At 46.3% G+C, this 22,863-nt stretch overlaps 1 protein-coding gene across 2 annotated transcripts in view; it reads right to left on the bottom strand.

Annotated features, from left to right (window-relative positions):
* Positions 1 to 22,863, bottom strand: part of TEX2 (testis expressed 2) — a 465,912-nt gene that overhangs the window by 76,935 nt on the left and 366,114 nt on the right. For both annotated transcript variants that reach the window (XM_069199934.1, XM_069199935.1), the window contains exon 7: positions 22,332 to 22,431. In XM_069199934.1, the coding sequence (XP_069056035.1) occupies positions 22,332 to 22,431 (100 nt within the window). The remainder of the gene's footprint in view (positions 1 to 22,331; positions 22,432 to 22,863) is intronic.

The following is a 22,863-nucleotide window of genomic DNA, read 5'->3' as shown; positions in this document are numbered from 1 at the left end:
AGAAGAAATAGAAAAAAACTGCATTGAAAAACACTGAAGCATTCTTAGCCAATAGGCTGCATGCAGGTTAACACAGGAGAACCATAAAAACTTTGGCACCGTGCCTTTAAGACCCTGAGCACCTCCAGTATCCCACCATGCCTCAGGGGTGAAGGAAAGGTGACAGTTGGTTCACAGTTAGGTCAGTTCTTTTTACGGTGACAATTTTCATAACTGATTCAAAACACAGTCTGTCCTGCACTTCTAGGAGACGTGCGTCCGGGGAGGAGGGTGGGTTGTTTATGACTTTGATGAGGATACCCCTGGAAGAGAACTAGGATTTACAGGTAAGTAACTTATCCTTCTCTTCCAGGGGATCCTCATCAATAGTCATAAACATTGAATAGATTAGCAAGCCCATCCCTAAACCCAGCGGACTGTCCAATAGAAGTGCAGGAATAGATAGGTATTACGCAAATAGATTTCTTAGAGAGGCCTGCCCCACTTGGGCATCCGCTCTTGCATCTGAGTCTAAACAATAATGTCTTGTAAACGTATGGACAGACTTCCATGTAGCAGCCTTACAAATCTCAGATATTGGAACATTGTTAAGGAGAGCAGCAGTAGCCGCTTTACCCCTTGTGGAATGCGCTTTAGGCCGCGCTAGCAATTGTCTATTGGCTAGCTGATAAGTATTAACAATGCAAGAAACTATCCATCTTGATATTGTACGTTTAGATGCTGCCTCTCCTGTCCTTAAATGACCATAGTTTACAAACAAACGGTTAGAGTGTCTAATCGACTTTGTCTTGTCCAGATAAAATTTTAGCACTCTTTTCAAGTCTAATGAGTGCAATGCTTTCTCTGCCGGAGTTTCCGGATTGGGAAAGAATGTCGGTAAAGTAATGGTCTGATTAATATGGAAATCTGACACCACCTTCGGAAGGAAAGATGGGTGAGTTCGTAGAACCACTCTATTGTCATGAAAAACCGAGTACGGTTCTTTTGCCGACAAGGCCTGGATTTCGCTGACCCTCCTCGCTGAAGTAATGGCCACTAGAAAAGCCGCCTTCCACGTAAGGTGTTGTAAAGAGCCCTTATGGATAGGCTCAAAAGGAGGGCCCATAAGTTTTGCCAGGACTATGTTCAGTTCCCACGGAGGAGAAGGCCTCCGAATTGGCGGAAAAACTTTCTTCAAACCTTCTAAGAAATCCTTGACTACAGGTTTTGTAAAGAAGGATTCCTGAGAAGGCGATTTGCGATAGGCAGTAATAGCAGACAAATGTACCTTAATAGATGATACCTGCAGACCGGACTTCGCTAGATGAAGCAAATAGGATAGTATGACATCCTCCTGCGCCTGTATGGGATTATGACCTTGCTGACAGCACCATATGTAGAATCTCTTCCACTTAAAAGCGTAGGAACGCCGCGTGGAAGGTCGTTTGGACTCTTTCAAGATGCTCATGCACTCCTGTGAGAGCCCTAGGTGCCCATACTGCAGGAATTCAGGAGCCATGCTGTTAAGCTCAGAGAGGGTAGGTTGGGATGTAGAATCCTGCCCTCCATTCTGCTCAGAAGATCCGGTCTGCACGGCAGCCTCCTGTGAGGTTCTTCCGACAGGTTGAGGAGATCCGTGTACCAGAATTGTCGGGGCCATTGCGGCGCTATAAGAATCATTCTGGTCCTGGATCTGTAAAGTTTGCTGATCACTGCCGGAATGAGGGGAATCGGCGGAAAGGCGGAAAGAAATATCCCTGACCAGTCGATCAACAGGGCATTCCCTCGAGATCCCGGACGGTAGAACCTGGATGCGAAGTCTGGGCATTTCTTGTTTACTTCGTCTGCGAAGAGGTCCAGTTGGGGCCGACCCCATTGCGCGAAGATGTATTCTGCGACTTCGCCGTGCAGGACCCAATCGTGAACGTCCTCCAGGTGTCTGCTTAGAAAGTCTGCTTCCACGTTCTGCTGACCTGGCAGGTGAACTGCTGTAATTGACATTCCTCTGGCCAGGAGCCAATGCCATATCGCTTGGGACTCTCGCGATAGGGGTAGGGACCTCGTTCCCCCCTGTTTGTTCAAGTAATACATCGTGGTTGTATTGTCCGTCTGTATCAAGAGAGTTTTCCCCTGAATTAGCGGTATGAAAGACTTGAGAGCGAGATGGACCGCTCTGAGTTCTAGCAGATTGATGTGGTACTGCTTTTCCTTGTCTGACCACAGAACCTGCGCTTGAAAAGGACCCAGATGAGCCCCCCATCCCTGAAGAGATGCATCCGTTACTAGGGTGTCGGATGGAAGCACCTGGTGAAACGGAGCACCCACTGACAGGTGAGGTCTGTGCATCCACCATCTCAATGACTGAAGTGCTACTTCCGGTAGCCGCACCGTGTCCTCCCAGCGACCTGTTCTTTGGCTCCAGTTGGTCTCCAATGCCTCTTGGAGGGGTCTCATGTGGAGTCTGGCATTTGGGACAATAAAAATGCACGATGCCATGGAGCCTAGTAGTGATGTCACCTGACGTGCCGTAGGTGCGCTGATTCTCAACAAGTCCTGGCACTTCTTGTTTATTGAGGATAGTCGTTCCTCCGAAGGATACACTTTTTGTATTTCTGTGTTTATGATAGCTCCTAGGTAGTGAAGATTCTGCGTTGGAGTCAATGTTGACTTCTGGTAATTGACCTGAAGACCTAGGGCTTCGCAAACTCTTAGTACAATGTCCCGATGGCTTCTCGCCTGCTCCGGAGAAGAAGCCTTTAGTAGCCAGTCGTCTAGGTATGGATATATGTATATCCTTTGTTTTCGGAGATGCGCCGCCACCACTGCCATACATTTCGAGAAAACTCTTGGGGCAGATTTCAGGCCAAAGGGTAGAACTCTGAACTGGTAATGCTGTAACGCTACTCGGAAGCGCAGGAATTTCCGATGCTTTGGAGCTATTGGGATGTGAAAGTAGGCATCCTGCAGGTCGATGGAGCACATCCAGTCCCCCTGATGCAGTTGAGGGAAAATCTGGTGAAGCGCTAGCATTCTGAACCTCTGCTTCCTTACGTATTTGTTCAGCAGCCGTAGATCCAGAATTGGCCTGAAAACGCCCTCTCGACCCTTCTTTGCCACTAGAAAGTAACGGGAGTAGACCCCCTGTCCTCTTTGTGCAGGTGGAACCTTTTCTATGGCGTTTTTTCTCAGGAGGGCGAGAGCCTCCTTGCGTAGCAAGCTGAGGTGAGATGGATTGTCTTTGGTTGGTGGCAAGCGTGGTGGAGGCTGTTTGAAAAGAAGAGAATAGCCATGTTCGACAATATTGAGCACCCATTTGTCTCTTGTGATAGAGTGCCACTCGTGAAGATAAGCCGTAATACTTCCCCCCACCGGAGTGGTGTACAGTGTCGAGGGAAGCGAGATTTCATTGCTTGGTGGGTGCTTTCGGAGTGGACTGTTGAGGTCTGCTTGACCCTCGCTCCCTTGTGTTTCTTCGTTGAAAGAGAGGGCGTCCCTGTCGCTGTTGTGACCTTTGCGACCAATGAGGGGTTTGAACCCTCTGCTGGAAAGGGCGCCTATCATACGGCCTGTACCTCCGCCTGAAATCTTTCTTTCTTTCGAGGCCCACCGCCTTCAAGGTATCCACCTCGGTCTTCATGCGGGCCATCTCTTCGTCTGCATGGGCACCGAATAGAGAGTTCCCGGCAAATGGGAGATTCAGGATGCGTTGCTGTGCTTCCTGTTTCAAGCCTGTGAGCCTCAGCCAGGAAGATCTCCTCGCACAGATACCATGTGCGTACCCATGAGCAGCCAAATCCGCCCCATCCGCTGCCGCGCTGATAACCTGGTTGGATACCAGGCATCCTTCTTGTAGTATCTCCTGGAAATCTTGCCTGTCTTCTCTGGGCAATTTTTCTGTAAATCTACTGAGGGAATCCCACAGAGAACGATCGTACCTGCCCAGGAGCGCAGACGCACTGGAGACCTTCATTGCTGAAGCCGCCGTCCCACATATCTTTCTCCCTAGAGAGTCTAAATGCCTGCTCTCTTTATCCGGGGGTACCGTGGATGAAGAAGCCACCGAGTGGGTCTTTCGGGCGGCAGCTATGATCACCGAGTCTGGTGGCGGATCTTTTCTAAGGAATAAAGGGTCTTGTTCTGGAGCCTTGTATTTCTTGAGAATCCTAGCCGGTGCAGACTTAAGCGAGGCTGGGGCCAGAAAAGTGTCCATAGTTGGCTGCAGCAAGCCAGGCACCAGAGGCAGCAACTTTTTCGACGCTGATCTCTGTTGTAGAGTCTCAAAGATGATCGATGAGGAGGTAGATGGTTCTGGAACCTCAATGTTGAGTTTCTGCGCTCCTCTTAGCAACACCTCGTTGAATGTGGTAATATCATCCACCGGTGAGACTCTAGCAGGTGGTGAATTTGTAAGGGTGGGTGAGTAACGCCCGACAGAAGAACCGGATGAAGACCGAGAGGGTGATCTTCTTGACCGCGACCTGGATCTCCGTTGAGAGCCAGATCTGCTGCGAGACGCTGTAGCAGAGCGTCTAGGCCTCGCGGTCGGTTGGCGAGGAGGTGAACGAGCCCGTTCTGCCCTGGCTGTCGGTGATGGCGTTCTTGGCAGGGAGGCAGTAGGTGAATACATTCGCGAATACTGCGAATCTGTGGATGCCGCTGGTCTGTTGAGGCTCTCCAGCCATCTCGGAGATAGATTGATGGGCGAGACATGCCCAGATGATGCCGCTCTAGACCGAGAAGAGCCGCTCGGTATGGAGACCACTGGAGATGGTGCCTTGTCTGGCGTGGGGCGATGCTCTGCTCCCTGTGGGACAGATAAAACCTGCATCGACGTCAATGGCTGTTTCGACGTCGAGGGGCGCCCAGCCGTTTGTTCCTGTCACGCCGTCGAGCGCCTCGACGTTGAATGTCTTGACGTCGAACGACGTTCCTTGGACCTCGACCTGCTCGCCGTCGTGTGCCTCGACGTGGAGCGATGGGAGGTTGACGGCGGATGTTTCTCGTGCCGTCGTGGTGATGACGTGTGTCCTGACGTCGGGGGGCGCACAGCCTTTGGCGGCGACCGGGCACGCCGGCGATGGCTCGACGTCGATCGGCGGGCTGCCGTCGACGGAGACCTGCCCCTGCTCTGATGTTCCCTCAACGCCGTTCCCTTCGACGTCGGGTGTGTCGCCGTCGACGGCGATCTATGCCGGTGTGACGGTGGTAGCGACGACGGTGAACAAACAGGTATTTTCCTACCTGTCGACGTCGACCGGGCCATTCTCTCCTGAGAATGGCCTTCTGGATGTCTGGGAAGTGAGGAGGACGATGTTCTTTTCCTCTCCTGAAGCCCATGAAGCCGGATCTTCTCTCTGTCTTTCAGAGTCCTCCTAGACATGTTCTTGCAGTACTTACAATTGTCAGGGCAGTGACTCTGAGGCAGGCACACTATGCACAGAGAGTGGGGATCTGACTGGGCCTTCTTCTTCCCACAAGCAGGGCATTTGACAAAAAGAGAAGGCATTTTTCTGTCAGAAAAAACCTTCCTAGCTCAGACAAAGATGTTATTTGTCGAGTGAAAAATGAAAAACGCTTTTTAAAATAATTTTTCTGAGAAAAAACTCAGAAAAACTGAGAGCTCAATGCTCCAGGATCCTCTCAGAAGAAGCCGGAAAAAAGAACTGACCTAACTGTGAACCAACTGTCACCTTTCCTTCACCCCTGAGGCATGGTGGGATACTGGAGGTGCTCAGGGTCTTAAAGGCACGGTGCCAAAGTTTTTATGGTTCTCCTGTGTTAACCTGCATGCAGCCTATTGGCTAAGAATGCTTCAGTGTTTTTCAATGCAGTTTTTTTCTATTTCTTCTCTAGAGTTTGCTACTGCTCACTTCACTAATCCTAGTTTTAGGAGCTTGGGCACATATTTATGCTCTATTGTAGTATTTAATATAAAAGAAAAAAAAAAAAAAAAAACTTCATAGAAATAATGCATTTTTAGCCTGCTTTTGACATGATAGTCTGCATGATTATTTATTACACATGTATAATATGTGTATATTTGATATATGCTCCGGGGTCCCCGCACAAGGGCGGGAATATTCAATGTTTATGACTATTGATGAGGATCCCCTGGAAGAGAATATTGTAATGCAGATTAATCACCTTTCAAGCTCTCCCGCCCAGATTTAAAAAAAAATGCCGTGCTGTATCTTCCTTTTACTGTTGTGCCATTTCATCATCTTGATTGGATAGTAACCATATTGAATTATTTTCTCCGGTTCATTTGATTTATTGTAAAAGCATTATTCAATTTCAGAGCTGGGTGACGGAGGTTCTGTTACCTAACTGCTGTACTCCAGTTGTGCCAACATGTTCTCTTGTTTGTTATCGTTTACCAGTTAAAATATGAATCCGCATAATCTACTGCAACTTCAATAACAGTTCCATTAGATTTAGTGCGTGGAAAACCAAAACATTTCCTTTTAGATATTAAGATTGTTGGACCTGCTAAGCACAGACGGGCAAAAATGAAACTGAACACAATCAATCAATTATGGATTTGTAAAGCGCGACTACTCACTGATGAGGGTCTCAAGGCACTGGTGGGTGGGGGATGGGGGAAGCTGAGGATCAAGACCACTACTGTCAGATAGACTGAGTGAGTTGAGCAGTCTGTTCTCTCATGGCCACTACCTCCAACTTGGCCCTGCCTGCTCAAGGCCCTGCCCAGACCACCTGTCCCATGTCTCCCTCCTCCACCATCCGTGAAGACCTCGCCACACTCCCAACCCCTATGGGTGTGCGTACTTCCCCACCTGGGCATCCTTTGTCGCAAAACACAACTGCACCGTCACCCTGGGGTCTTATGCACAAACAACCGCTTCCGCTACCAAAGGGGAAATTCTGGCTTCCGCTTCCAGGGGGAAGCTCTGAACGTAAGCCTGACTGTCGACCCTTGATGTCCGACCAGTGGTCACCTTTCACCAGACAGCCGCCAAAACACCTGGGTGCCACAGTATGACAGTTTAATATCTCTGTGAGTCCTGGGATTCCAAATTACATCATTGTGCCCGGATTTAACATAGCAGGAAATCATGTAAACACCCCCCTCCCTATGTTACATATAAAGTCTGTTAGTCCATTGTGGTAATTAGTCGATCAAGAGCTTTGAATGTCAGGTGCGGTCAGGCCACGTGATCAGAAGGAGCAATAGACAGAGGTGGGGCAAAAGGGGGAGAAAAATTGGGAGTTGGCCGGAGATTCAAGAGGTAGACTAAGGGTGTGGGAAGATTCAGTTTCTTGAGAAAAAGATAAAGAAGTGGAATTGTATAGTACCTGACTGACAAAGTATGTCAAATTGCCTTCAACAGACCGTTGTCACCTTCTCTCTCCTCATTTTCTCTTATGCTGGTGCCATCAGAGCAGAGGTGAGCGTCCCTTGACAGTGGTTCATAGGGATCTCCTTGAAGTGTTCTGTATGGTGATATGACTGTTTTGCTAGGCCATGATACCATTATATCAGTTATCACATAAGGATGAAGACTAAAGTTTGAGTCAACCTTGCAGTGGCCGTTGGTCTTGACAAGTAGCATGCTGTCTTGGGATAGTCTGGAGGATTTCGCTTTTCACCACGCATCAGTGAAGGCTTTCATCTTTTCTTTGGCAACAACGTCATAAGTTTTCTCTTTTGAGGTCTTCCATAAAGATGATGTGGGTGCAATTTAAAATCAATGTGGAAAGAAAGTCAGTCAAGTGGTAAGCAATATGTCTTTTTAAGTCCTGACTCTGCCTACCATGCAAAACATGTGACCTTATTGAACACCTCCCTCCTTGTATGGGAGGATGGAGACTAGCTTCAATCTGATCCAGTAACTTTAGATGGTTTCATCAGAGAATTAAGTCTATCTTCTGCTGTGAGCATCAGAGAATTAAGTCTATCTTCTCCTGTGAGCACCTTCCATTGTAGTCCAACCCATACAACCCCCATCCTGCATCTCACTTCTGCTCCTTTGTGGTAGATCCTAGTTCCTGGCTAGTGCATGTAATTGTGGGTGGGTATCTCCATGTTGGTGAGAGAAAAGGCTGCTTGTGCGGGGAAAGGCAAGGCATACTTTCCCAATCCGAGTACTCGGCAAAAAGGCAAGTCTGCCTCACATTGGTACACTCACTCTGCCTTCTTAAGTTCATGACGTCTGGTTGTCCCCTTTCTTTGAAAGGTGGAATCCAAAGTTAACTGGTCTGACATCTCCGACCTGTCGAATTAGAGGTACATAGAATTTGAGCTGAGTTAGTATGGCCCACTTCTCTCTGATCCAGGCTGGAGGTCGTCCACATGCAGACATCCTGCGTCATGTGGGACTTCTTTCTGAATAGTTTGAATGCCAAGCCAAATGCCAGGGAGTCTGCTCTGGCACCTTAAGGACTGACTAATCCCCAAGTGACTGGTATTGGTGCAGCTTGTGACACTGGAGGGCCAACTGCTTTCAGCGTGTACTGAGCCGTTGCCATTTCATCTTGCACCTTTGTCCCTGTCTCTTCCAGCACCAGTGCAGCTGCCTGCTTTGGCCCTCTGCTCAGATGACCTAGGATCTGGGAGAGGCTTCAGTTGATCCTCTTCTGGACCCTGCCGGGGCTAGGGGCCATTCTCAAAGGATGCTACAGAAACACCATTGCCAGTACTGGCAGAGTACAGGGGAATTGTACTCTATCAATCAATCTATCAATCAAATTTCTTAAGCGCGCTACTCACCCGGTAGGGTCTCAAGGCGCTGGGGGTGGGAAGGGGGGTGAGGGTGTTACTCTACAAAGCTATATTACCCATTGCCAATGAGGGCTTTTGAGTTTCTTCTTCTCGAGGCTCAATTCCTCCGACTTACAAATTAGGTCACCCACGTGCAGTTGCCAGCCTCAGTTCCCCCTGCCAAACCCAGTTTTTGTATCAATCCTCAGGTGTGCTGAAAAGGTCTGGAGGAAACTACGCCCCAAACCAGCTACCAGTAATCTCTAGAAAACAAGTAACCAGCACCCAATGATGACAGTCTTTGTTTCAGTGATCATGCACACCCAGTTTGTTGTGCAGGCGTTTTTCTATTCGGTCTGCATAGGTCACCACTCAAAATAGTGTAGTTCAAACCTCATCACGTTTGTTAAGTGCAAATAACTATGTACAGAATCCTAACGGGTCTACTATACTACATTCCTGACAGTAGGACTTACATGGCTTGCTCTGGCTGCCATTGCCAGAGGCGATTCCACACAAGCACTGTGCTGTCTTTTGTTTCCTACTTTCAGATGTTGTCCCTAGAGCTTCTGTGGTGCACTTCGCTGTTTCTGCTAACTGCTCCAACCTGGGCCGAGTGTGTTGCTATACGTGTATTTATTTATTTTAGTTAACAAACCATGTCATTAGTTTGGTGAGCCAGCAATTTGGTATTTTCTTAGTTTCGACTGTATTATTATAATAATAATACGAATTTTCATTATAAATCTCATAAGAACAGCGTTTTGGATGATGATGGGAGGAGGTTGGCTCCATTGCTGTAGGACATTGATTTGTTAAGCTGCTGGAGTGAGCGGCCACGGCTTTGATGTGGGCTGTGATTAAGCTTCCACACAGCACAAAACCTTTGACTATTAAAGGTTAAAATGTGAAGAATACCTGGCTAGTGCTGCTAGGCTATTCTGATAGAAATGCAGTTGGTTTGTGCGCAACAACAGTTAAACATCAGTACAGTTTACATTTAACGAAATTGAATTTTCAAACCAAGTTACATACAAAAGAGAAACATTTCGCGAGTAGAATAACAAAAAGATGAAGTAGGGATTAGAAAGTATAGCAAAATAACAAATATGTTTACTAGAAATGTAGTCCTTGGAGCTGCAAACACCATAATCTAAGCACCTTTTGCCAATCAACCCTCAATGGCACGTGGTTTTGTAAAAGTCAGTGATTCATCCTACTCAGGTATTGTACTTTCAAATTTAGAAAGGTTTTGGGACATTGATAATCCTCACCCAAGCAATGCTTGAATTCCCTAGCCCAGAATAGCTCCCTAAGGATGGACACGTTATTTGAACAAGCCCGCTGTAGCTGTGATCTTTGCACCAAAGATCAGCGCAAGAAAGGACCACTAAAATAATGCTAGAAGTTTATCTAAAGTTCTCACGCTTCCTTGTGCCCACTTGTAAAACCCAGATTTTGTTCAAAATATGTGCTTTAAGGCAAAAGCATTACCACAACCCCTTTCACAACGGAAACGCAAAATGTTTTAAATCTTCTCCATTTATGCTTCTGTCTCACTTTCTAAATCCTTTCCAATGAAAAACCTATTATATAGGTTTTCGTTGATGTACCAACTACTGTTTGTTGTATGGGACTGTGGCATATGTCTAATACGTGTCTATGAATAACATTGTCCATTGTCTAATATCTAGACACAAATATATATCCAATGGTAGATCTCTCTAATGCCTAGGCATATACAAAACCTACCAAGACAGCTTGTCTGCATGTGCTACATTTACCGTATATTGTGAGTGAAATAGTTTGAGGGCTCCGATCATCACAGTCTTGGTTAAAAAATTAACTTGTTTTCTTGGGGTTAGTTGATAACCTTTTTTATCCTCATGAACCTTATTAAGATGAAACTTGTTATCTTGAAGACTACAATCTTTTGAGCTTTAAAACTTTTGTGGAGGTTCGTGGGATACAATATCTTATTGTGATTAAATTTACACTGTATTTTGTAAGTGTCTTTTAGCCTTGTAAAATATGCCTTATAGTCAATCTATTTGAGAGCACAATTCAGGATTAAAAAGAGAATTCCCCATAGGTATAATGCAAAGTATTGGGCACTCAATTTTATTCACTCCTCATTGGTACATCTAGTAGGTCTTGTAGAGTTCCTTTAAGTAACGGAATAGAACGTCTATATATTAAAATAGGGAATTGAAGAATACTGACATTCCATGTTGCAGGGACAGTTGCCGCTATCCTCCTCCCATGCCAGTCACATGCATAGATGCTCAATAAAAATCTTTCAAACTTACCAGAAATTGTTGACATTTTCTCAACTTCCGTTCCCTTCCTTGTCCATTCACTGCATAACATTTTACATCCTCTCCAGTCCCTTTCCACCTCATACCAGGCAGCCTCAAAAGAATAAGCAACCCCACAGAGATATACTGTACTGGGACTCCAGTATGCTGCTGAAGGTGTCACACAGCGTGTTTTCCATTAGTAGGCCGAAGACTTGTATCAGCTCACCAATGCCACCAGTGCTGTCTAACGTTGGGTCATTGGGTGTCCAAGATGGCCAAGGCTTAGTACCATCACTGCTTCCAGTTATCCTTAGGCATTATCCCAAGCACCACAGAGAAATGTAAGAAATCTATTTCCAATATCAGCTGATCAGACAGCCCAAGTAAAACTGGACCAAGGGGAAGGTAGCCTGGTGTTTAGCACAAGGTAGGCAGAAGAATCCAAAAATCTGATTCCGGACGGAAGAGTTGTGGTCCAGAGGCTAGGATGCTGACTGTGGACCCAATAGACATGGATTCAAGACTGTCATTCTCGGTCAATCTTTGGAGTTTGACTGATCTCAGTTATTTCTGCACTCGTTCAATGCACCGATTATTAGTTTAACCCTAATTGGGCTTAATTTAGTTTTGTACAGTTATACGCTTGTGCTAGCACTAAGAGCAAAACACTGAAAATGCATTAAAAGTGAACCTAAAAGAGCTCTATGGGTCTGCGTTTTTAACTTTAACCCATAAACTGAGTGCAAATACTAGGTGGCGATTTGCACCCAATATTTACAGTAAGTCTAATTGTCTACTACTGTAAGCTCTTTTACAGGTTAAACCGGGAGGCAGGGTATGCTGAACCGGTGCACACTCAACAAGGGGACCATGTCCAGCGCTGAGAGACATTTTCATACTACAGAAAAGTTTTCACTAGTGCTAAAACAGAGTAATACATTTTCAGCATTTTTGTTGTTTGTGTAAAAGGGAATTGAACAATATAAACATTTACACAATGGCAAAACTTGGAACTAAAACGATGCACTTTTGTTCGCTGTAGTAACTTAATAAAACATGCAGAAAAACGTAAATTACCCCCACTTCCCACATGTGAATGACGGGACTAATATTAATGCAGGTTCTGTCGATTTCATTCTTTTATTAAACAAGTAGCGAACGTCATTTAGTTTTCTCGATATTTCCATTTATTTAAATTGTTTTAAATGCAATAAATGAGTTGTACACACTAATAGCACTTGTGGCACAATCTATAATATTTTGCAAGGTAGACTGAATGAAACAAAGTGGTCACACAAGACTAAGGCAGCGGCCGGTTAACGTGCAAGAATGACATGGTTGAGCACTTAGGGTCCGTTTCACTACTACCTATTTGCAAACCAGGATGTGCAATTTACAAATCGACTGTTTTGCGAATGGGCGTGCAGTTTGCGATGTGACCTATGTAGTAATAGGTCGCATCAAAAATTGTCCATGAATATTAAGTAGGCAGTAATTGACTGTGAATGCAGAGATGGTGGCCTGCAAGGAATAACACACCTTAGTATGTGCATTTGTAATCTCAAGTGGGGAATCTTTCCTTTTTTTAAAGCAGCCATGTTCATGAAAGCAACAAGTGTTGCTGAAATTAAGGAGGGTGGCTTAAATACGTAACCTACATTTTTGTAATTTTCACGTGTGCCACCCGACCGGTATTTCAGGTCCTGTTTGAGCTTTCTGTTATTGCTTTCAGATACATAACAAAATTGTCATACACATAAAACCAGCCATGACTTTTGGCTTAGTCAATGGTTGTTGACTGTTTAAGATAAATGAGTAACAACAATGAATTTGTTGTAAATAGTAGTGAATATGTTTCAATTCTGAAATTGGAGACTGAATTAAATATTACTGAGGCCTCTTGAACCCGTCTTAAAAGTGTCTCAACTATGTCTGTTATGATCACTCCATGGTAGACATGTACGCCCATTTTCTCTCCACATCTTCCAAATTCTCGCTTTCCTCTTCAGCACCCTCTTTTCACTCTCTCCTGCATGCATTTCCTTGCATCTCCTTCAGTTCACCACCCTCTAAATACACCTGAACAAACTCACCTGGAAAAACTGCAGTTTCTTTTATTTTCACTACGTCAATCTTTTGAATACTGTGTCCCTCCTTCAGAAACATTTGCTCAGAATCCCAATTGAAATGAAGTAAGTGACCACTGCTTTGTGTGCTCTGCAGAGAGGCCCTGGATTGGATGAGCAAGTACTCTGAACATCTTTCGGACCCACTGACAAGCACTGTGAGAAACTTAAACTGCCTACAGCCTCAACCCCAGAGGTCCCAATCTTTGCCGGCTAATAAACACCTGGAGGGGACTCCTTCAAAGTATGCACCATTTGATAGTAATATGCTACATGAAAACATTTTTACAGAAACAAAAGATTCTGGAACTATCTTGCACTGTTAGGGAATGGAACATTAAGTAAGACATGGATTACCTTAACATTTTTTAGATGCATTATTCAGAAATCAACCAGTATTTTTGCCATTGGGGTTAAGGACATGAATATAGGGTTAGATACGAACAGGTTTGAATTTTCGTGTTAAATTACTACTGGGTATCAGACCAGGAGGTGCCCGGCCTACTTAAATCCCTGCCACTGAAAATCATTTACCACTGCCAACTCAGGGTCAGTCACCTACCAATAGTCCTTGAGACTCAAAACACAAGGGGGATTCCCTTTTCAAGTTCCCTCCGATTTACGACTCGGAAGGATAACAAAATGCCTTTTATGAGTCCGAAAGACTTTTCCAACGTGTAAAAGGGATTTTGTTCATGTAACAAGCCATTATCCGCTTGTAAATCTTCTATTTTTGTGACTCAGTGGGTATGTGACAGCAAAAAGGCTTGGTACATAAGGACCTTTTTACACACCATCCTGTGCATCCTACCTGGAAGATGGCCTCTTTGCCTGCTAGATGTTGCCTGAATAGTCAGTCCCCTCACTGCCCCAGACCGATCTGCCTATCCTGCCTGGAGGACTAGAGCATGGGCATCGCACGCTGCATGCCAACAAAACACCAGACACTGCATGGCCTCCCTGCTGAGAGCTGCATAAAGGGTCGGCTCGAGGGCCTTGAGGTCAATCAACTCATCATCTGCAGTGAAGGTGCACTCTTTGGCTTTCTAGGACATGCAGGCCTGTACGGAGATGGGGGCAGGATAAGGAAGCACAAGGGGTAGGGCATGGGCATGAAAGTGGCACTGCCCCTGTGTACAGTGAAAGGAAAAGGGGTTGAAGGGACAAGTTGGGCGTGAGCCTTACAGGGTCACTGTAGGTGGGGCAATGATCGTAGCTCGGCAATGTTGTTACACGGGAACTCAGGAATTCATAAAAGATTGCCTTGAGGACATGGGTTCGTTGCCGGAATGGCCTGTGTTTGGGCACAGGAGGTGAATGCATTGATTGACAGCATTGCCTGCTAGGCTGGGCGCTGCAGTTCTTTGCACTAGAGTTGTTAGTCAGGCCGTTTCATGGTAAAAGAACAGACCTGTGGCACTGAAATAGCCCGCAAGTCACTGTAGGTGGGTTTGGCTGTGCAAGCTGCTGTTACTTGGCTGGGGCCAAAACAAAGAAGTGCTGCTTGAAAGGCTTCAACTATTCTCAGCCACTGTTGAATAGCATGGGCCACATTAAATGCTCAGGTAAGGGTCCGGCGTGCTCTGTGCGTAGGGCTCGAGCTGCACCTTGCTGCCAGGGCCCAACAAGGCTGAACCGGCCTGCGACTGCTTACCTCCCTTTCTAAGGGACTCGGCCGGCAGTGGCAGAACTATTTTGCATATGGTTGGTTCCTGTCTGTAGTGGTGCAGAAAGATGAAAAGTTAAAAAAAAAAATTACAAAAAAACGCACAGAGTAATTACCAGTGGCTACGAGTCATTCAAGCATTTGATTCATCACATTTTGTGTGACCTAAGACAGCATCAGACGGAGGCCGATGGACCTTACCTACTAGGTAATTATAATGGGGGAATATTCTGATGCAGCGTCAGTTTGGGCACCACAGTGTGTACATTAACTATATCTGGTTTTATTTGTTAGTCAGATACATTTTTTGAGTTGTTGTTAATACGCGGCTTAGCATCTGAGCTCCATCCACGGGATGTATAACATGGGGCTTGCTTAAGAGATGGGAGAGGTCACCCTTGCTACAAAAGGTGCAAATTTTGAGGAGACAGGAACACTCTGCCCGAATTTGGAAACTGCTTGTGATGTAAAGGTTTTGGTCCTGATTGCTATGGCAACCAAGGGGTTTATCTTGCTATCCGAAGAGGGCTAATTTAGAAAATGCGTTCAGTATCTAATCAAAGCTCATTGCCAAGAGTCTGCAAGCCAAGCAGAGCAGCTTGCTCTAATCTCGAAGCTGTTGGAGATGCAAAGATACAAAAATGTTTACTGGGTGCTTCAACGATTCAACGGCTAAAAGTCTGATCAGCAACCAGCTTCCCAGGAGCTAGAAAAATGCGTCACGCCCACTATGAAGGTTAGGCACATGCTTGAAATGATAGACAACCAAGTGTTTGCCCCATAGCTGAGCTTGAGAAGCGAAACAAGGTAGTTTCTTTAGCAACAGTGGAGACACCGAGTGGGACTATTCATCTGCTCAGGTGCCACACTCAGAGGGGTTGTGGTTGCTCTTTTTTGAGGACACACACACTCCTTTTTTGTGATAGTCAGTGCCAGTATACTGGATGACCATCACTTTGGATCTTAAGGATAACAGAAAAATTCCAGTGACTATTTGTCTGCTGGGCGAATGTATTACTAGTGTGTTGGTGGGAGGCTCCAGCAAGTTTTGGTCTAGTGGGTGCAAACCCCTTAGCACTGACACAGGAGCATGGAGTTATGGTATGCCCACCCTGGGTACAGTTTTAGTAGGTACATTCTGGGTTAAGAACCCTCTGGCTACGGCACACAGTAATGTCTTCATTGGGGGGAACTAAGATGTGACCACAGCTGCAAGGACTGAGGTGCAGAAGACTTGTCAAACCGTGTGAGAGGTGGTCCTGGGAAAGGGGCTGCAGGGACAGCTGGGCTCAGTCAGAGATGTTAGAAGCCCCAAGAGAAGTGGTGTCTGGAGTAAGCCTGCGTGTCAGGGCTGGAGTGCCCCTCAGGGTCTAGCATGCCACCAGTCCAGAAGCAGATTATGAGAATGCTATATTTGGCAGAGCCCGCTGTATGTTCATAACACATGGATCTGGATTGTTATTACCACGGCATTGGAGTGACCAGAAACTTTGGCTGTTGGGGTACAAAGTGAAGCTAGTGTACCTACAGTTAATGCATTTAGCTTGATGAGAACTTAGGCAGAAGACAAGTGTTGAGTCAGCAGATCCTTCCCAGGCACGGCGGGGGGGGGGGGGTTATAAAATTCAGAAGCAGCTACCAACTTGATCGACTTCCTCCATGCTAAACAGGCAACGGATTAGAGAAGTTAAGGACAAGGGTTAGTAAGTAATGACTTCACTGAAACCTATGGTGTTTGGTATCAAACACCTCATCTTAATAAATTCAGGCTGATGCCAGCCTTGGATTTATGGTAACATGCCCCCAGAGGGCACCTTAGAGGTGTCCCCTGAAACCTACTAGTCCCTTAGTGTGCTGGCTGACTGGTATCGACCAGCCTGCCACCACAGATATGTTTCTGACCCTTTGGAGGGAACAGCCTGTGCTCTCAGAGACCAGAAACAATGCCTGCTTCAGAGGAATGTGTTGTCACCTCCTTCAGCAGGATGGCTAGTGAATTTGCATACCACGGTCAGAGACTTTGGTACGTGACCCTGACTTCCCCAGACCTTGGAGTTGCCAACCCCTGCCCAGAGGCCCACATGGATCCAGGACAGGCAGGAAAATTAGTTATGCAGAAAATGTGTTCCACCTTTGGGCTAGCCACACCCCTATGAAAATTGATTTTGGCAGAACTATTCATTCTGGGACAGGGTTATGTCCACTTCCCACCAGAAGTGGTCATATAGGGGGTGTAGTCATCCCAAGGGTAAGTAGCCCATTGGTCACTACACTCCACTCAACACCCCTAAATTGAGTATTTAGGTGGCCCCTGACAGCAGAAGAACAGATTTGTCCTACCCAAGAAGAAGACGAGCACAAAGAAGAGCCGAAGGAGCGAGAACTGTGGATGACTGGTGGACGTTTGGTGCCTGCCTACTTGCTTCTGTCCCAACAATCGTGAGATCCCAACTTGTCCTGCAGCTGAGGGGACTCCAAAAGCCTCACACTTCGCCAACCCGTCAGCATCTCCATTGGAGTAGAGGAGCCACTTCCCTGCTTCCTGCAGGCACCAACTGCAACATCCGGTTATTGTGTACTACATTCCAATACTTTACTGACATCGCACTTATCTGGGAAACAGTAGCACTTACTGACTGTGACTACGCATAGTTTTAGATGTCCAAGATTGCGTGGGCTTTTCACTTTTTACTTAGTCCTAAGGTTGGATGATGGCTCCATTCAGTCCTATTTTGAAGTTATTTGGCATTACGCTGCTCACAATATAATAGGGTATTCCAAGATGGCACCTGAGCTCCATGCCACTTCAGGCAAGACGCTGCACAGACTCAGGAGTACATGACTGAAGTTAGTAAATGCCCTTTTACTTTATGGCTATGTACTGGGAACAATGACAGATGGCTTGTGCTTTAGTATGCGTATGTTGCCAACAACGCACAGAAGATACTGAGAAAGTGCGGTGCACTTATATTACGCGAAATGTACTAATTGGATAAGATGGTTTACATGGACATAGAGGTGACACTATATTTAAGAGGTTAGTGACAAAGATATTGTTTCAGATTGAAATCCGAGCATGACACGATCGATTACATGGGGAGGCAGGTACCACAACGCCCTGGTATATATTTTAAATAGTGTTCTGCATTTCTACTTACATTCCATGGGGTTTAAACCTTGCAAGAATAGAATTTAGACAAGAGACTAACCACCCGTTGACTGGGGTGTAAAATAGAGGCACAGTCCTGGTTAGCGGGGGACTTTCTATAGATAGGTTTGGTATAGTTGTACACAGGTGTGTGTGTATATGGATCACATCAGACACTTGTTTGGAAATTGGATATTAGATATATGGGTTTATGGTGTTTTGATTTCATTGATTAGTACAGGCACTATAGGATCCATATGATATGGAGAAAAGAAAAAGGTGTAATACAATTGATATTGTTAACGTAGGTAAAACATTATTAATGGTGTGCTTTGATTCGGATGTACATGTGACCCTTTCTTAGATTATATATGGTCTATTTTAAATTTTAGGATACTTGTACTGTGGCGGTACCTAATGCAATATATACAAGAGACGCAAGGAGACCGAGACTTGAATGTACGTAGGGGCTTCATAAATTTAAAAATTTTGTACCACTCACACACACACACAGATAGGACTATTGGTATCCACACAGGTGGTTACCATAGCATGTTCTGACACATACTGCATGGACTGATTCCCCTTTTTATGTAATAACTACCAAAATCCTTTTCACTATCTCGCTAACGAGCATGATAAGTCCAATTTTAGAGATGGAGATGAAATAGTCAATTGCAAAAGAGAATATAATTTTGACAATCATGTATATTTATGATTCTGTTATAGCGCTGAAACAGTCGGCTATGACTCATGCAGCATTGACAAAAACGTGTTGGCATGGGTAATGGTGATTTGACTGGATGAAAATAAATCTCAAACGAACATTAATACACAGGGTGGACTTAGTGCTCAGAGTTTCCCAAAATTGTGGGGATTACCCTATTCTGGGAAGACAAGGTGGCTTTTCCCTTCTCCTTGAGCACCGGGCAATTACAACTAGATTCGTACATAACTTTTACTGCAAGTGTTGAGTGCTCCTGTTTAGCATAAATCCACACTGATCGGGTATACCAAGTAGGGTAAGGTACAGCAAAGCAGATTAGCTAAGACTTTTGGCAACACGTTAATGTTGGCATTGATAAGGGAGATAGGCCTCTAAGAGGAAAACCAATCCACTGGCTGACCCGACTTAGAAATCACAACAATGGTTGTCGTAACTAACTCCCGGGGAAATGACTCCCGTTCCGCCACTTGGGTATATAGGGGGTCATTCTGACCCCCGCGGGCGGCGGGAGCCGCCCGCCTGGAGGGAGCCGCCATATGGCCGCTCCGCGGTCAAAAGACCGCGGAGGCCATTCTGGCTTTCCCGCTGGGCTGGCGGGTGACCACCAGAAGGCCGCCCGCTAGCCCAGCGGGAAACCCCTCCCCACGAGGAAGCCGGCTCCGAATGGAGCCGGCGGAGTGGGTAGGTGCGACGGGTGCAGTGGCACCTGTCGCGTATTTCAGTGTCTGCAAAGCAGACACTGAAATACAAAGTGGGGCCCTCTTACGGGGGCCCCTGCAGTGCCCATGCCATTGGCATGGGCACTGCAGGGCCCCCCAGGGGCCCCATGACACTCCTCACCGCCATCCTGTTCCTGGCAGTCGGAGCCGCCAGGAACAGGATGGCGGTGAGGGGGTCGGAATCCCCCATGGCGGCGCAGCAAGCTGCGCGCCATGGGGGATTTCCAGGGCAGCGGAAAACCGGCAGGAGACCGCCGGTTTTCCTTGTCTGACCGCGGCCAAACCGCCGTGGTCAGAATGCCCTGCGGGGCACTGCCAGCCTGTTGGCGGTGCTCCCGCATCCCCGGGACCGCCGGGGTCGGAATGACCCCCATAGTGTTAGGAGCTGAGGGAGCAGCAGAGGCCAAAATCGTCTGAGAAACTCAATCAGAAATTCATTGGGACCTGGGGTTTTCCCCAGGGTCATGGCAAAGAGTGCCTCCCTGATCTCCTCAACCGTGATCGGTTGAGCAAGCATTCCACCACATTTTAAGAAAGTGCTCACATCAGGAATCTAAATGAGACTTCAGGATCCCATCCACCAGGGCACAGATAGTTGTCCCTGAGCAATTTACTTTTTGGTGGGTAATTTTCCACTTTAGAAGCATGGAGGTTTGCATACAAGTCAATCAATCATTTGTTTCTTATAGAGCGTGGCTTTTCATCCTGGGGGGTCTCTAGGCGTTGTGGAGGGGCTCTGAGTCTAGCCGGCAAGAGATGGCGGTCAAAGAGCCAGGTCTTGAACTGCTTTCTGAAGTCCTCCAGCAAGGAGGATGTGTGAGGGTGAAGGGGGAGTCTGTTCCAGGACTTGGCTGCGAGGAAAGAGAAGGATCACCCGCCAAGTCATTTACGGCGGATGTGTGCCTGGGCAAGGGTAGCTCATTGGAGTTCACTGGTTGGTCAGTGGAAGGTGAGGCGGTTGAGGTAGGCAGGTCCGGCAATGTGAGCGGCCTATAAGGCATGAGTGATGATCCTGAAGAGGCGCCTGTGCTTTACGGGGAGCCAGTGGGGGGCCCTGAGGTGGGGATTGATGCTGGTTCTTCTGGTGAGATTGTAGACGAGTCTTGTCACAGTGTTTTGGATAGTCTGGAATCGGTTGGTTAGCTGCTCTGTGGTTCAGGCATAGAGTGCATTGCTATAGTCGAAACGGCTGGACATGAGGACCTGAGAGACTGTCTTCCTGGTGGAGAGGGGTATCCAATGGAAACTTTTCCAGAGCATACAAAGGGTGTTAAATTGGCAGAGGAGATGGCATTGATTTGTTGCTTCATGGTGAGCTGGGTGTCTAGGATGATTCCGAGAATGCATGCATGGCTAGAGGGCATGGGTGAGGGAGCCGAGGGTGAAGGGCCACCATGAGTTGTCCCAGGAGGATGGCTTGTTTTCAAAGATGAGGATCTCCATTTTATCTGAGTTTAACCTGAGGCAGTTGGTCTTCATCCAGGCTGCGATGTCAGTCATGGTGTTTTGGAAGTTTGAGCGTGTGAAAGAGGCGTCATTAGCGAGGAAGAGGACGAGCTGTGTGTCCTCTGTGTAGGAGATGAAGTTGAGTCCGTGAGAACGTGCAATGTCAGCTAAAGGGGTCATGTAGCCACTAAAGAGGGTGGGGCTGAGGGAGAAGCCCTGGGGGGATGCCACAAAAGATGTCTCTGGGGGCAGAGACATAGGGTGGGAGTCGGATCCTTTCTGTTCGGCCAGAGAGGAAGGAGGAGATCCAGCTGAGTGTGTTGTCTTAGATGCTGGTGCTGTGGAGTCTGGTGATGAGGGTGTGGTGGGAGACGGTGTTGAAGGCTGCGGATAGGTCGAGGAGGATGAGGGCCGCTGTTCCACCGAGGTTTAGGAGGCATCTGATATTGTCGGTTGCTGCGATCAGGGCGGTCTCGGTGTTGTGGTTCAGTCAGAAACCGAGTGGTTTACTTACTAATTTGGCAGTAAATATGTGTCTCACACTCTCTGAACTGTTCTGCCATGACCTGTGCAACGCAGCGGGAAATGATAATTTGCCCATAGTTGTGAACACAGTTTTGCATGAGGAGAAAATTAGCCATCATAAGAGTTGGGTCGTGAGGTGAGGGAGAGTGGCAGGAGTGGGCTGTGCATGTTCTCTACCACATGTTGCTGGATTGTGTGCTTGATAATTGGATGAATCTTGAAAACATCACCCTATGTTAAACAAAATCCCACATCTTTGTGTGTTGGCTTTTACTATGTTGTCGCCGTTAATCTGGGCACAGGCTTGCACCGAACAGCTATCTGTTTATTATACGACATTGTGGCCTGCATCTTCAGCTAATGTTGTTGGATCAATTCAATGGGTTTGGCTAATTCTTACGAAAGTGCAAACATTTCTCTATTTTGATACTGACTAAATGTAACGAAACACAGTTTTACAGGTTTGTAATATTTATGTAAGAGGGTTAGGAACAAAAGGGTGGTCCCAACGTCAGCAAACAAAGAAAGATGGCAACGTCTTGCCCAAAGTCAATGTCGTGACATTTCGACATTTGTTTAAAATACGTGTGCTTATAAAAGTTTTTTTTTTTTTTTAACAAAATCTTGTTGTTAAACTTTCTACGTGTAGGAATGTTGCATTTCCCAGCTTCAGCCACTGAAGTAATTGCTTATTAGTAAAAGGAATTAACTTTCAGGTACAATTAATAAAGTATGGGTAAGCCTGTGTTTATAAAATCATCAAAGACGATGAAACACTGAATACGTCTCTTGGTTCAGCGACAGAGCAGCAGCTTTAGTCCTGGTGCACTGCGAAACCCCCTTTCACGGGCACCGGTGGCAGTTCGTCTCCACATCCACCCCTACGGTGCAGTCGAGATTATGACAATCCTACCGGAAGTTGCACAACCAGTCAGATAAATAGAGGGAACATTTAGGGTTGGGTTCCGTTTACCTCGGTGGTCAACTGTGGGTCTGAAAGCTTGAAGGATTTTCGGCATGGCCACGCCCATGTCCAGCTCAGTGAGAGTCAGCTCGTTCATGAAATATGGCAGCTAGAACGGAAGTGAAACACACATTTGCATTATTCTCACTTCTGTGCAGAAACATCATGTGTAAAATATAGCCTTGCACAATAGGATGGGTGGTGTGTTAAAAGACTATTGGAACTTTGCTCTCATATTGCTTCGTATATTTACTGTGAGCAATGAAACACAACAACTGCAGGAGATACAATGTGCATAAACGTCAGCAGCAATCAGGACATTACAAAGATAAAATATTAATTATTAAGTTTGTTGTCATTAGCAGCAATTGCAACACAGTGACAAAATAGTCCAGAATGAAATGCAGACACCGAGCCTCTCAGCTTTGAATTTTAGAATAAACCGACATCTAACTAAAAACATCAATGATCACCAACTCCTAAATACCACTCAGTCTAGTTTCAGACCCACCTACAACAAGGAAACTGCCCTTGGAGGAGA

The sequence above is a fragment of the Pleurodeles waltl genome, chromosome 7 (assembly GCF_031143425.1).
Source record: "Pleurodeles waltl isolate 20211129_DDA chromosome 7, aPleWal1.hap1.20221129, whole genome shotgun sequence".
Taxonomy (NCBI): Eukaryota; Metazoa; Chordata; class Amphibia; order Caudata; family Salamandridae; genus Pleurodeles; species Pleurodeles waltl.
The sequence above is the reverse complement of the archived record's forward strand: the minus strand, read 5'-3'. Positions and strand labels throughout refer to the sequence as shown.